Genomic DNA, 14,337 nt, shown 5'->3' on the forward strand with positions numbered 1-14,337 from the left:
TCACTGAGATTGGGCCTTCTTGATAGAAAATGCCCATTTTTCTGGATCCCCTGGGTCCTCTGTCCCTTTCCCTTACAGAGTCCGAAATCCACCAGCGTCTGTTCCCACATTGGGCGGCTTGGTGGTCTGTTTGACCCCAGTGGGGCGGCAGTTCTTTCACCTGACAGCTAGGTATAAAATGCAATTTTTATGTCGGTCCGTCCGATAATGAATGACAATGAACAGAGCCCATTTATCCGGACGGGGGCCTCATAATCTCCGGAGACTCTATTCCCGCGGCGGCGATTTCAGGTCGCAGTGAATCGAGTGCTACTGAGATCCAGGTTAGTTCGGTGGTGACACCGGGCCGAGCTAATCTTCTAGCTACTGGCACTCAACAACATGCAGGAGGAGATTTAGGGAAACCTAAAGGATCTGAATGCGCGAAAAATGCATCCTCTAAAAAAGGATGCAAGACAAAAAGCGGCGAGGTTCCTCTGAATTTCAACCCAAGCTCCTCGAAAGCTGCCTTGGCCCGTACCGACAGAGGATAGGTAAAAACCATTATTTCGGGAGCTGCTAGCTTGAAAACTCAGGCTACAGCTATCCCAGTGCCGATTGTGAGCAAGGGTACAGCGAACAAGGTTTCGTGTACCCAAGCTTCACCTCTCAACGCCAGTAAAGGAACTGCGAACAAGTTTTTGGGTTCCCAAGCTGTGCCTCCTGCCCAACAGGCCGATAAATACCACACAAGGCACGTAACACCAGCAAGAAGGGCCTTCTTGAGCAATTTTTCGACCGGTTAGGTTAGGTAGTAAAACTGCCGAGTCTCTTTCGACTGATGATTTATCATCACTCAACTGGGCAAGGAACATCCCAGCTGACCTGCAGAATCCTCCTCATGCGTCTAAGGACGCACCTAAGCTGCAACTTTCCGAGGAGGAGGCGAAATCGCAGAGCCAGCAGCCCGTGGCGAAACGTCCTAAGCCTCAACGATCGTTTGACAGATCCTTCAGCGAGGTGGCCAAAGGTCATCTTGTTCGTGCTGCCATCGATCGAAGCGACTCTGATTGCTCCATATCTCATGCAAATTGGGATATGGTGCTCAGAAAGCTGATGGGATCCCCCCTCAGTGTGATGATGCCGGCTGGTATAGTGGTCGGGTTATACTGATGGCATGTTCAAACGAGCGATCTGCCATGTTTTTTAAGTATGCTGTCGCTCTGTTGGACGGCCTTTGGGAAGGAGCTAGACTGGACGTCCACAGCCCGTGTTCCCGACGAACCGGCGAAAATCCTGGAACTCCTTCGGATCGTAAATCCTGACATCCCTGCACACGATTGGATGGTTGCCAAGGTTTCCGAATCGGAAGGGGGATACAGGAGGATCACGGTCATCATGAACCAGGAGTCCTTAGCGCCTCTTCGGAAAAATCTAGGAAAGGTCTACTACGGTTTCGAGTCGATCTTTCTTAGAGTTTGCCGAGGGGACGATAGGGACAAGACGGTTCATGATGACATTGAACCCATCCCCGAAGACATGTCATGTGATGAGACTACCAGTTCTATTGCTCAAGAAGACACCCACTCCAACTCTGAAATGTTGGATGAATTGTTTGGGCCATTGGACGAGGTAGTTGACCCCAAAAACGGAGATGGTGAAGGTAACACAAATTAACCTTCACCACCCCAAAGCTGCTTCGGCTGCCCTGCTCCTCCGGATGTCTGAGAGAGGGGAGGAGCTCGCACTCATCCAAGAACCCTGGATCCATCGAGAAGGGGTTCGCGGACTTGGTGCCAAAGGCCATAAGCTACTATACATGAAAGGCTCAGGTAACATAAGATCATGTATAGTAGCCAGCAATAATCTCAATGGTGCCTATTATGAAATAAATTAGATTTTCGACTGTAGTCGAAATAGCTGATCGAACGAATTGTCATTTGGTATTATGGCGCACATTCGCACATTTTAAAAATTAGCGATTGGACGCTTTAAAATTATATTTGCGTCTAGTGATAAATATAAAAATTAGCAAAAACAATTTTGTTTAAAAAAAAGAAAAACATCTGGTTTAAAAAAATAAAAAGTGTTAATTCCCTTTGTTTGTTTTAAAAGAGCACATGAATTCTCATGATGAGAGGAGTCTCAGTATGAACGGCAGAAACGTCTACATATTTCTTAACGGGGAGAGTGATCAAAACAAATGACCCCAGCTACAACAAAAATTATTTAACCGCCAAACCAGCTGAGAGAGCACGCTCTTGTTCCCCGTGATACAATTACACGAACAAAATAATACACAAACAATATCACCAAACAATTTATGTTTAGAACAAAGCATAAAAGAAAATATGAAAAATTTAAATACAACAACTATACCAGTTTTAAAAACACAGACAAATACTGTTAATAAACAAGCTTGTGATCCACTACCAAAGAATAGTGACAGTTTGAATGTTATTAACACTAAACCAGTGTAGCCAATTTAGCCCTTTTCAATCTTGTTTAGCCACAAAAAAAATTATTTAGCCTTTAGCCATTTTTTTTAGTCTTTTTTATTTTGATTTAGCCATTTTTATGGCTAAATCAAAACTTATATATTTACTCTAATGATCTGAAATGTTTGCTGTTGAAAATTAGTAAAATCAGTTCAAAAAAATTGTCAGGAATATTATGACAAAAATTAACTAAAAATGTTGAACCAATTTAATCACATACAAATTGTTGGAACCTTCCATACATTCTTCAAAATTGCTCTAGTTCTCAAATTATATCTTTAAATTGTTGCTCAAGCATTTTATTATTTACGTCAAGGATGCATTCAAATATTTTGATATGTTTACTGACTAATGGCAAAATTTATGTTTTTGTCAGTGAAAATCAATTCTGTCCGACGACGTGTATAATTTTTAGAATATTTTTTTCTGCATTACTTGACAGGCATATTTGCCATATATTCACTTATCAAAATATCCTCCATCGATTTCGAAGTTATCACAAAGGTTTTAAAAACATCGGCATATGATATACCTGTGACCACATATTACGTTATTTTAAAGTTAAGGATCAACATACATTATTCTTATTTTCTTCCATTTGAATGTGAGTTCATAGATTTTTGTTTGTCTATTCGGCATAGCCAAATTTAACATTCTAAAGGTAGGGTCAGACTACGCAAATTATTTGACACAAGATGTTTCATGTGTTTGATCAAAACTACATCAAATAATTCATGGGTTGATTTTGTGTTCACACTGTACACATTTATTTGCCATATTTGTTTAATCAAACTACACCGAAATACTATCAAACACACAAAGGGGAAAATATATTTGACTTGTGGTCACATTTATGGTAATATTTGTTCTAAATAATTATTAAATAAAGCTGCAAAACAACTTTAATTTCTTTCATCAATAAAAAAGACATTTCTAGAAAGTAAAATATTACCAGATTTGTCTTTACATTTGAAAGAATTATGAAATTTCAGTACTTTTATTTAAGCGTCAAATATTTTATGTTTCTAGTTTGAACACAAAATATTTTTGCACTGCAAACAAGAAAACAGCTGAATTTGGTCAAACAAATTTATTTGCCAATATGAAAACATTCTTGTAATGTGACCAATGTGTGACCACTAAACAGTAAATATTTTCCTGCATTTTGGGTATTTTTTTATTTGATCTTGCAATTCATTTGCAAGATCAAACAGCGTCAAATAACAGCTGTTGCATCATGTGTTATCGCAAAAGTAGTGTTGCTATATCTTAAATTAAAAATCGCTAAATAATGAAAACAAATCGCGAAAAGAACACAAGCTTGAACAATTTAATAATATAATTATTAAATGTTTATTTATTAAATTATATTACTATCACAATTTATAATTGAAATTGAATGGAAATGTAATCATGTTTTATACTTGAAAAATATTTGAAATATTAAATATTTTTCAAACAAAAAACATATGGCTTGAATTTATGTTTCCTTTTTACTGGAGAATGCTATTGAAATAAAGTGTAATACAACTGTAATTCAATTGCTGGACTATAACTCAAGGCTTGAATTACACTTGCTATCAACTTGAATTCCAGTAAAAATGCTTATTGGTTTTTTAATACATATTATTAATCGAATACGACTTTTTCCCAAACTTTTTTCATTCAGAATAAGAACATGTTCACAAATATTGTTAAATTTTATGGAAATGTTTACCTTTTTACATAAATTTTTAATTAATTCCAATTCAATCGCATTATCTAAAAATTTATAATAAAAATGTTTGTATGATACTAAAATCAGAAAAGTGAAAAATGCTATTAGACATATTCTTCTTCTGCAGTAAAAAAAATTAAACCGATCATACTGTTTAAGAATTATTTTTTAATTACAATCAATTCATACTATTTATGTATGTATAACAAATTTTCTTTGATTTTAAATTCAATCTGTATAAAATTTCAGTTAATATTCCATATGTACATATGAGAAATTTTAAATTTTGAAAATAGACAAACTCCATGTATAAATAAAAAATAATCAAACATCAGACTATGTTAAACGTATAAAAATATAAATCGCATAAAATTTCAAAAATCGCAACATAGACTTCATGGGTTCAATTAGTTTTTCTCCCAGTATGTCATCCTAGGCTGAATGACTTTTATGTGAAGAAGAAGACTTCATTTATTGATGCAATTATTTAGTGAAAATAATTTAAATAACAAATATTCAAGAAATATTGAATATGTATTTATGTTTAAAAAAAATATATATAAATAATCTCCTCTTATTTTTCCGCCATGCTGAGCAAATAATTTTCTGTTTTTTTCTATTTGATCAAACAATTATTTTATGAAAGTGTTTGATATAGTGTGACCACACGACAAATATATTTACTGATTCTTTTTCGCAGCAGTTTGGTCAAACAAAAAGTGAAAAATTAAATTCAATATATGATAACAAAATTCAATAAATCTCTAATAAAATGATTACTTTACAATTCGAAATAAGAGCTTTAACCTTAAAAATATTTGCAAGATCAAATTATATATTTTTTAGGTATTTATGTAGCTAGTGGTCACACTTTGTTCACATTAAGAAAATATTTTGTTTGCCGACAAATAATTTTGTTTGACTAAAATCATCTGTTTTGTTGTTTGCTCTAAATTTTATTTGTGGTCAGATTCAGGCAATGAAATATTTGACGATAAACGTCAAATATTAGCTGTGTGTGACCGTACCTTAAGGCTCTGTTTTTGACTTGTTATTTAAGTACGTATTTAGTTAACACTGCACTAACACTGCACTAAACAAACCACAATAAATAATGATGGTACACTGAAGGGCTCTATACCAAAAAAAAAGAAGATAAGTACATTGAAATCACCAGTACTACCAGTTATGCTTAGATATGTAAGTATTAATAAAAGAAATTTAAGTCCTCAAAATAATGGAACGCCTGTTAAGAAACAGAAGATAGTTGATAATCCCTTGATAGGCAATCGTTTCGCACTCTTGAGCGAGGATAATAACAATAATATGTAAGAGTATAAAAGATAGTGCTTTTTTACAGCTATCAACTGAAAAGTAGTAAAGGATTGACAGTTGCCATTAAAGGCATAGAGTCCAGTGTTGAGACTAATGATATCAAGCAGGCCCTGCAAGAATTGGTCTACGAAATAAGAACTGTCTTTAATACATTCAATAAAGATAAAATTCCTCAGCCAATGTTTAGAGTCGAGTTGGAGCCAGAAAAAAATAAATTGAGGGGAAATGAAACTCACATAATTTACTCTACACGATATCTGTTAAATCGTAGAATAACCACTAAGAAGCCTCTTAAAAGAAATCGTCCTGTTCAATGTGGCAATTGTCAAGAGTTTGAACATACTAAAAAATTATTGTACCTTGCGAACAGTGTATGTGGCATGCGGAGACCTTCATTCTTCATCACAATGTGATATCCTAAAGAATGGTCTCAGAAGAAAATGTGGTAGCTGTGGTGGCGATCATTCAGATTAAGAGAAGGGCAAAAGCTAATAAGAGGGAAAACATCTGAAGTACCAGCCTACAAATTTGAAAACACCTATCCACAAGTCAATTTTGAAGTTCCGCTATTGAACAAACAAGCAGCCTCAACTCAATTAACTTCACAATCCACTCAAATTGATCAGCCTAAGAATGTAGCAGGTTCTTATGCCAATATTTTGAGAACGGGTTACCAGCAACCTAGTGTTCCCCAAAATACGGGAGGGTTGGAAGCACTTATGCACGCGCTTACCCAGAATATTACCTCTCTTAATCAAAATATGACAAACTTTATGTCATCCATGCAAAACACAATACAAGAGCTTTTAAGAGCGCAGAACCAAATGATACAAATCCTCTTAACAAAAAAATGTGTTATTTGAGACTATGTTTCTGGAATGCAAACGGTTTAAACCAACACAAATCAGAGGTATCCCACTTCATGCAGAATAACTCATCTTACCAATAGGTATAACTTTTATATTTCGGGTTATACATTCTACGGTACAAATCATCCTGATAATAAGGCACATGGTGGCACTGGTATTTTAATTAGAAATCGTTTAAAACATTATCCCCTAGATGAATTGTCAAAAGACTATATGCAGGCAACATCCATTCATCTGAAAAGCTTTGCTGGAGATTTAAATATAAGCGCGATCTATTGCCCACCACGATTTTCAATGACCAAGGAGAAGTTTGAAGAATTCTTTAGCACGCTAGGAGGTCGCTTTCTGGCATGTGGCGACTATAATGCCAAACACACTTACTGGGGCTCTCGACTAATGAATCCCAGAGGTAGACAGCTTTGTAAAGCATTAGTTGAACGGAAAAATGGCCTGGATTTTGTGTCCCCTGGACAACCAACATACTGCCCTGCTGATCCAAAAAAATTTCTGATGTCATAGACTTTGCCATAACAAAAAATATTAATCGAAATTCAATATCTACAGAAATGTCATATGATTTATCTTCTGATCATTCCCCAATTATAGTATCTTATTACGGGAGGACTAACATTTCAAAATTTCATACTGAAACATATTACTTTAAAACAAATTGGCTTAAATATAAATAATATATAAGCAGTCATATCCACACAGATCTTTGTATTCAACGTGAGAAAGATGTAGATAAAAGTGTCAATGAATTTACGTAATTAATTGTATCGGCTCTAGATCATTCAAAGAGTCAAATATTTCCAACTCAGATATTTAACGACTTCTTTTAGAAAAGATAAAACTCAGAAGAGAATGGCAACATTCATGAGAAAATATTGATTATATTAATTATCTTTTAACAAATTTTTAAATGACCCATCTTGTATTTAGTTTTATTTTATTTCTTAATAATCTTATTTGTTTTTCAATATTTTAAAACGGTAAAATCATTCGATTTCTTGTTTTTCTTTGTACATTAAATATGCAATGTAACATGCTATTGTAAGTCATAAGAACTCTTATTGTTCGGTTTTGCGAATTCTTTGCCCAGCTACATATACTAAAACCTTGAAACTAAAAAAAACTGTTGTGAAAGACATTTGAACATCAAATGAAATAAAACTGTACCGATTTATTGAAAAACAGAATTAATTTGTAATAGATATGAGTAATATTGAAACTCTTCGTAATAAAAGAAACCATCTTAAGGGAACAACCACAAGGCTGGAACATTTTTTGAAAGGTGTTAACAACGAAACATCGTTTTTCGAGATCCGTGCTAGACTTGAAATGCTAGAAAAAATATCAGGTACTGTGAAATCATCGATGTTAGGCTGCCTTCATCGAACATTGTTGGTGATCCTCTTAATTCCACAACTATGCATCAAGATGCCATGCAGAAATTGTTAGAATCTCAAGCCTCATTTTTAGAGAAACTGTCTGCGCTACAATTATTAATGCTGCTAATTTGTCACAGGCGGCAAACACCTCTGTCCAGCCTGCTGATGTGCGACTTCCTAAGCCCAATATCCCCGTATTTGAGGGTAAATATTCAGATTTTAAATCGTTTTTTGACTTATATGTCAGTTCCGTGCATAACAACCACTCACTAACTGCCGCTCAGAAGTTTCAATACCTTAAAAGATTTTTAAAGGGCGAACCTGCCACACTTATACGACATCTTGCTGTGTCCGATCAAAACTATGACGAAGCTTTGAAAAAGATTCAAGAGCGCTATGATAAGCCTTCACTGGTAATTGATTCTTTAATTCAAGGGTGCCCACAAGTTCCTTATGGAAGAGTAAACACCAATAAATTTAAAGAAAAGCTACTTTTTATTCAATATTTGTTGTTGCTAAAACCAATTTATTGAAAAAAGTGGACAGAGAAACTCATCATCAAAGTCGATAAGTCGATGGAGCAACAAGAGGTATGGTCGAATTATAAGTAAAATCTTTATACAGTTCTGAACCATTAATTATGCTAGCTCATGTTTTTAAAAGTCTTACGTCTCAATTGCCATGTTCTACTCTTACCATTAACTATTGGGATGAAGTGAAAAATCTGTCTCTTACTGACCCGATATTTGATACTCCCAAAGATATTGACATTCTTGTGGGGTATGACTATTTCTTTAACCTTTTAAGAAATGGTCGAGTTATTAAAGATGGTAATTTGCTAGCTCACAATACAATGCGGCGATTGTATGACGGATAATATTGCAAGTACCTGTCACGTGATGACTCAAACTACGTCCGACATTGATTTGAATAAAACCTTACAATTATTTTGGAAAATTGAAAACGTGCCACAGATAAGCCAGCAAACTGAAGACTTTTATAAAGCGATCACTACTCGAGCTGATAGGTATACAGTAAGAATTCCATTTGCTCAAAAACCTGCTATAGATGATTTTTATAATGGTGCTTTGAAAAGATTACTAGCTATGGAGAAAAAATTTAAATCAAATTCCGGTTTAAAGCTAGCATACTCAGAATTTATGAGTGAATACATAAATCTAGGTCATATGGAGAAAGTGGCTCCAGAGCAAATATTCCTTTCATCTAAAAGTGTGTATTATTTGCCGCACCATGCTGTGCTTAAAGAAAGTAGTCTGACCACAAAACTAAGAATGGGTTTTGACGGCTCAGCCAAGTCTTCTAATGGAAAATCACTCAATGATAATCTACTTAAAGGTTAAATTTTAAGATATAGGTGCAAAAATACTGTTTTTCATCAGACATTAAACAAATGTTTAGAATGATTAATGTTCATGAGTGTGACCAAGACTTCCAGCGCATATTAATGAGAGCATCTCCTACCGAAGAAGTGCAACACTACCGGCTTACTACAGTTACATATGGAACTCGACCGGCTCCTTATCTCTCTTCAATTGTGTGATGACGAAAAGGATTTTATGTCGACGACTGTATGGCAGGAACTCGACCGGCTCCGTATCTCTCAATCAGTACTCTTCTTCAATTGTGTGATGACGAAAAGGAACTATATCCAATGGGCAGTGAGGCTGTTAAGAATTCATTTTATGTCGACGACTGTATGGCAGGCTCCAATACAATAGAAGAAGCTCAAGAGCTAGGTGGACAGTTAAACAAGTTGCTGCTCCTGGCTGGCGGTTTTTATCTTAGAAAATGGGCAACAAATGATAGCCGAATTCTTCTTAACATACCCGATAGTGAAAAAATTTAAAGCATAGCCAGTATACCTTCAGATATAACAGTGTGCCTTCTTGGAATTATTTGGAAACCTATCAACGACTGTTTTTCATATAAGGTAAAAGAGAAAGACTATTGTCTTGAAAGAAAAAGGAACTTGCTTTCTGAGATATCGAAGATTTTCCGCTTGGCTGGATATCACCTGCAATCAGTGTTGCCAGATGACGTTTCGGAAAATCCCTACACCAATTAAAAAAAATCCTGTTTTTCGCTAGGCAAGAAAAAATTGTCCCTAAATATTTTCCCTACACCAAAAAATAATAGAATTCTCAATAAATAATATTTTATTTCTAAAAAAGGATTTTTATTAATGAAAATTAATTTGTACATTAATTCCATCAGGTACATTTATAAAAGATATTAAATAACATAAAAAACGAAAAATTAACAGACTTTATACAACATCTAGTATATATATAAAAATGAAATGTTCCATGTATGTAATGGCATCACGTGAGAACGGCTGGAACGATTTAGCTGATTTTTTTTATTCCATTCGAAATTTTCTGGAGAATTTTCAATGCAGAAATTGAAAGGCAGACATTTTTCTCATTCTCTTTTGAACTAACCTAAACCTGTGTAAAACACACTCTACCTCTTCAACTCCTCGCCCACAAGCTTCGTCTGTCTGCCTTTCAACTTCTGCATTGTAAAAGGGCACTTTGTAAAGAATAAATTAAATCAGGGGCGTTGCCAGATCTCCACATCCCTCCAATGTTTTTCAGCTTCAGCGCCAATCTTGGGTTAGATGGTTCCGGCTCCATGTGTCTCGGTGAGCTCCGCTATAGAATCGAGTTTTTCAGTCTCACTATCATTGGACTCCATCGTATTTCGCAATTTCTTTAAATGGCTGATATTACGCCTGTAGAGATTATCCTTATTGCGGATAGTGACATCGTTTCTTTTTCGTCCAACAACTTCGAACTCCTTCGCTCCAAATGTTGGTGTAAGTTTGTTCGTTGTTCGTTTGTTTTTCCTTATGAATGGCATCCATATATCTAGCCTCTGTATCCAAAATATTATCGCTGACATCAAGAATAGAAGGTATTTTTGTCCCGAATAATACGGTTAAATAATAGTTGAGTTGGAGCTTTACCAGTTGTTCCATGGGGAGTGACATTGTACATTAATATAAATTTTGGAATTTCCTTTTTGTAGTCAGTTCCATTACGTTATTATCTAAATATTTTTGTCCGTGCAATAGCTTTTGAATTCATCACTAACAAATTGACGCCCATTATCCGTAGTAATCGATTTTGGATAACCTAATCGTGAGAACACCTCATCCAGAAAATCTATTATAGCGCACTATGTAATTTTCCTTAAGAATTTTACCTCTTGATATCTCGAAAAATAATCGATAACCACAAACACAAAATCATGATTAGGTAATGGTCCCAGCAAATCCATAGCCAGACATAACCATCGACCGTTTGGCAAAACGCGTCTGCTCATATGTGCAGGCTGTGACGGTCTTGATAGCAATAAACAATCTCGACATTTCTGGACATATCCTTCAACATCTCGATCAATCAACGGCCACCAAACTTTTGAACTCACGCGCCGCTTCATAACAGTTTCATCCGGATGGCCTTCATGTGCTAACGCCAAGACTCTTGTTCTTAAAGAAGAAGGTATAACGACTTTGGTCCCTCGCAGCAGAATATTTCCTAGAGTACATAGTTCTAGTCGAAATGGAAAGAATTTGTTTGTCGAATTTGAACTCCATGAGTCGTTTTTCACATTTTCTACTGCCTCCATAAGTGCTGGATCGGACTGATTACTTTTCACAATTTCAAGAATTGAGAGTGCTCTTGGGGTAGATTCTTCAATAATAGAGCATATGCTGCTTTCCGATTGCCTATCGAAAGACACACCATTTCCAATTCTACACAACCGAGACAGAGAATCAGCAATATTATACTTTGAATGATTGAAGGCGCAAAACCCATCGTTCAATACGAGCAGGCGGTCTTGACGTATGCTTGAAAATTGTCTCCAACGGCTTGTGGTCAGTAACTAGTTCGAATTCAATGCCTGCCAGATAATAATAAAACCGTTCTACTCCCCAAACTAAACCGAGACTCTCTTTCTCTGTTTGTGAATATATTCTTTCCGTCTCGGACAAACTTTTACTTGAAAACGATATCACTTGGGGATCATTATTAACATTGCAGTAGGACAGCTCCTAGAGCAACGGGTCTCGTGTCTGCTATTAGTCGGGTGCGTTTCTTCGGATCGAAATATGATAATGTTGGTATCTTAGTTTAGTGTTTCTTGAGCTTTTGAAAAGCATCGTCTTGGCTTGGACCCCAACTAAATTTTGTGTCCTTTTTAGTTAAATATCTGAGAGGATCTGTCAGATCACCTAGATCCGGAATGAATTTTGCAAGGTATGTTACTAAACCCAAAAAACTTCTCAACTCTTCCTTATTTAGTGGAGATCGAAACCTCATAATAGTGTCGATTTTTTCCGGATCAGGATTTATTCGTCCTTAGATAAGATATGCCCCAAAAATCGCAGCTTAGTCATCCAAATAATTCAAGACACAGCTACATGGGGCCAATATGCTATCCATAGTTTTCTGAAATATTTCAGGTGCTGAATTTACACCGAACAATAGTCTTTTGTACCTATATAAACCTTTAGATGTAATGAAATTGGTTATTTCATGACTACCCTCGTCCAGTTCTAGTTGGTGTTAGGCATTCTTGAGATCAAGTCTCGAAAAATATTTTGCCCCTTGAAGTTTGGTCATAAACGAGTCGAATGTTGGAAGGGGATAATTTTCCCTTAATATTGCCGCATTGGCACGCCTCATGTCGATGCATAGACGGATATCGCCGTTTCCTTTAAACACGACTACTACAGGGGATATCCCAGGACTAGGTCCTACCACCGGTTCTATGATATCCTCCACTGCTTCATTTAATTTTCTTCAAGACCTATTACAGCATCAAAAAAATATGCACGAAACTGATTCTCAGATTCGGATCGAATGTTCCGCACTGTGGCCTGTTTTCTGCAGAGATACTCCCAATCTTTCTCACTAAGCAAGTTCTGCTGTGATCCCGAATCAATCAACACTGAAATTTTCCGGCCTCCTATGTAGCACTCTATCATTTCATTCATGTGTTCGTTCAATGAATCTGTCACTCGAAAACAATTGTGTTCATTCCACTTACTCTGCATGGAATCAATTTCAAGCTTCTTGTCATCCGCAACAAATTGTATGTTTGAATAAGTACTTTTCTGTTTTTTCACATGTCTAATAAACCCACATTTGTTGCATTTCGACCTTTTAGCGGGACAACCAGCACTATTACCTGTATGTCCCCGTTGACCACATCTACAACATTCGATATTCTGGTTTCTATTTTCAACTCTGTTAATGTCAACAGATACATTAGGTAATTTCATAGTTTCAGATTGATTGTTTATTTGTTCATAAACGTGACACATCTCGATGGTATCTGAGAGCGAGAACTCTTTTTCCAAAAGTCGTTTCTTCAAATCATTTGGTGCCCATGTATCGATAAGTTTATCCTTCAAGTTAGTACCCAATATTTCATCCTTTGTCTCACCAAATTGACATTTGGCCGCTTGGCCCCGCAATCTTAAAAGACATTTGTTCAAACATTCATCTTCTTCAGGCTTCAATGAACGAAATAGTTGTCTTTCGAAGTTTGAATTCCTTTCCGGCGAAAACAACATGTTGAGCTTATCAACTAAACTTGTGTACTCGTCTACATTTTTTCCGTGTTCGACAAGAGCTCCGGGGATACTGTATACTACTTCTTGGTGTTGAGTGTCACCTAAATATATCAATTTAGTTTTTCTTCTGTTTGCATCAGTGATGTCCTCTGCCTCAAGATAAATAGAAAATGCCCGAAGCCATTTTCCCATTCTGAGCGAAGGAGCGCCATATCGATGGCATAACAAAGGAAAGGTGGTATGCTTGTCGCACTCATTGTACACTCTTTTCCTTTTTTTTCTGCTGTGCAATTTAATGCTTGTTTCTATTAAAAAAATAATGTATGCTATTAGCAAAACAAATATTCATTTAGTGGTCTTTAGCCTTCTTACCAATATTCAATTAAATGTAATACGACTTATTGACAGTTTACAATATTTACAATTTAATGTAATTTTATTGCAATTCTTTCCACAATTTAATGTTCTCGTTCTATCTGAAACTATATATGGGGCATTTCACGTCAAGTGAACCAACTTTTGAAATCGATGTCTTCCGATCGCGATGGAATTTGCACCAATGTTAGTTCTATTGGATAGTAATTCGAACACCATTTTTCAAGAAGATCGGTCAAGAACTCTCTGAGTTATAGGAGGTCAAAATTTGACATTTTGGCCAAACAGGTGTTTTTTTTTATCCATATAACTTATTACCTATTGTTCTTAGCAAAATGTGTCCCAAATAGTTTAGATAGCTATTTATGCAATCTTTCGAAAAAAAAAATTAAAAAAATTTAATAAAATATTTTTGATTTTTTTTTTAAAATCAAAAATATTTTTGACTTTTTTTTCAAAATGGGCCCTTTTTATTTTTTTTTAAGAAAGCTTAGGTATTTTCCTAATCGATATATATGGTCGCTTAGTGGGATGCGAGTGGGATATCTATCAAAAAAAATATTTT

General features: G+C 35.6%; 2 protein-coding genes across 2 annotated transcripts; one reads left to right on the forward strand and one right to left on the reverse strand.

The window, feature by feature from the left end:
• Nucleotides 1-8,688: 8,688 nt before the first annotated feature.
• Nucleotides 8,689-9,150, forward strand: LOC135961253 (uncharacterized). The gene has a single exon (XM_065512751.1). The coding sequence runs from the start codon at nt 8,689-8,691 to the stop codon at nt 9,148-9,150; it is 462 nt and encodes a 153-aa protein (XP_065368823.1).
• A 3,461-nt stretch (nt 9,151-12,611) lies between these two features.
• Nucleotides 12,612-13,397, reverse strand: LOC135961255 (uncharacterized). The gene has a single exon (XM_065512752.1). It carries the CDS (start codon nt 13,395-13,397, stop codon nt 12,612-12,614), a length of 786 nt encoding a protein of 261 aa, XP_065368824.1.
• Between the last annotated feature and the right edge of the window lie 940 nt (nt 13,398-14,337).

The sequence above is a fragment of the Calliphora vicina genome, chromosome 5, assembly GCF_958450345.1.
Source record: "Calliphora vicina chromosome 5, idCalVici1.1, whole genome shotgun sequence".
NCBI lineage: Eukaryota > Metazoa > Arthropoda > Insecta > Diptera > Calliphoridae > Calliphora > Calliphora vicina.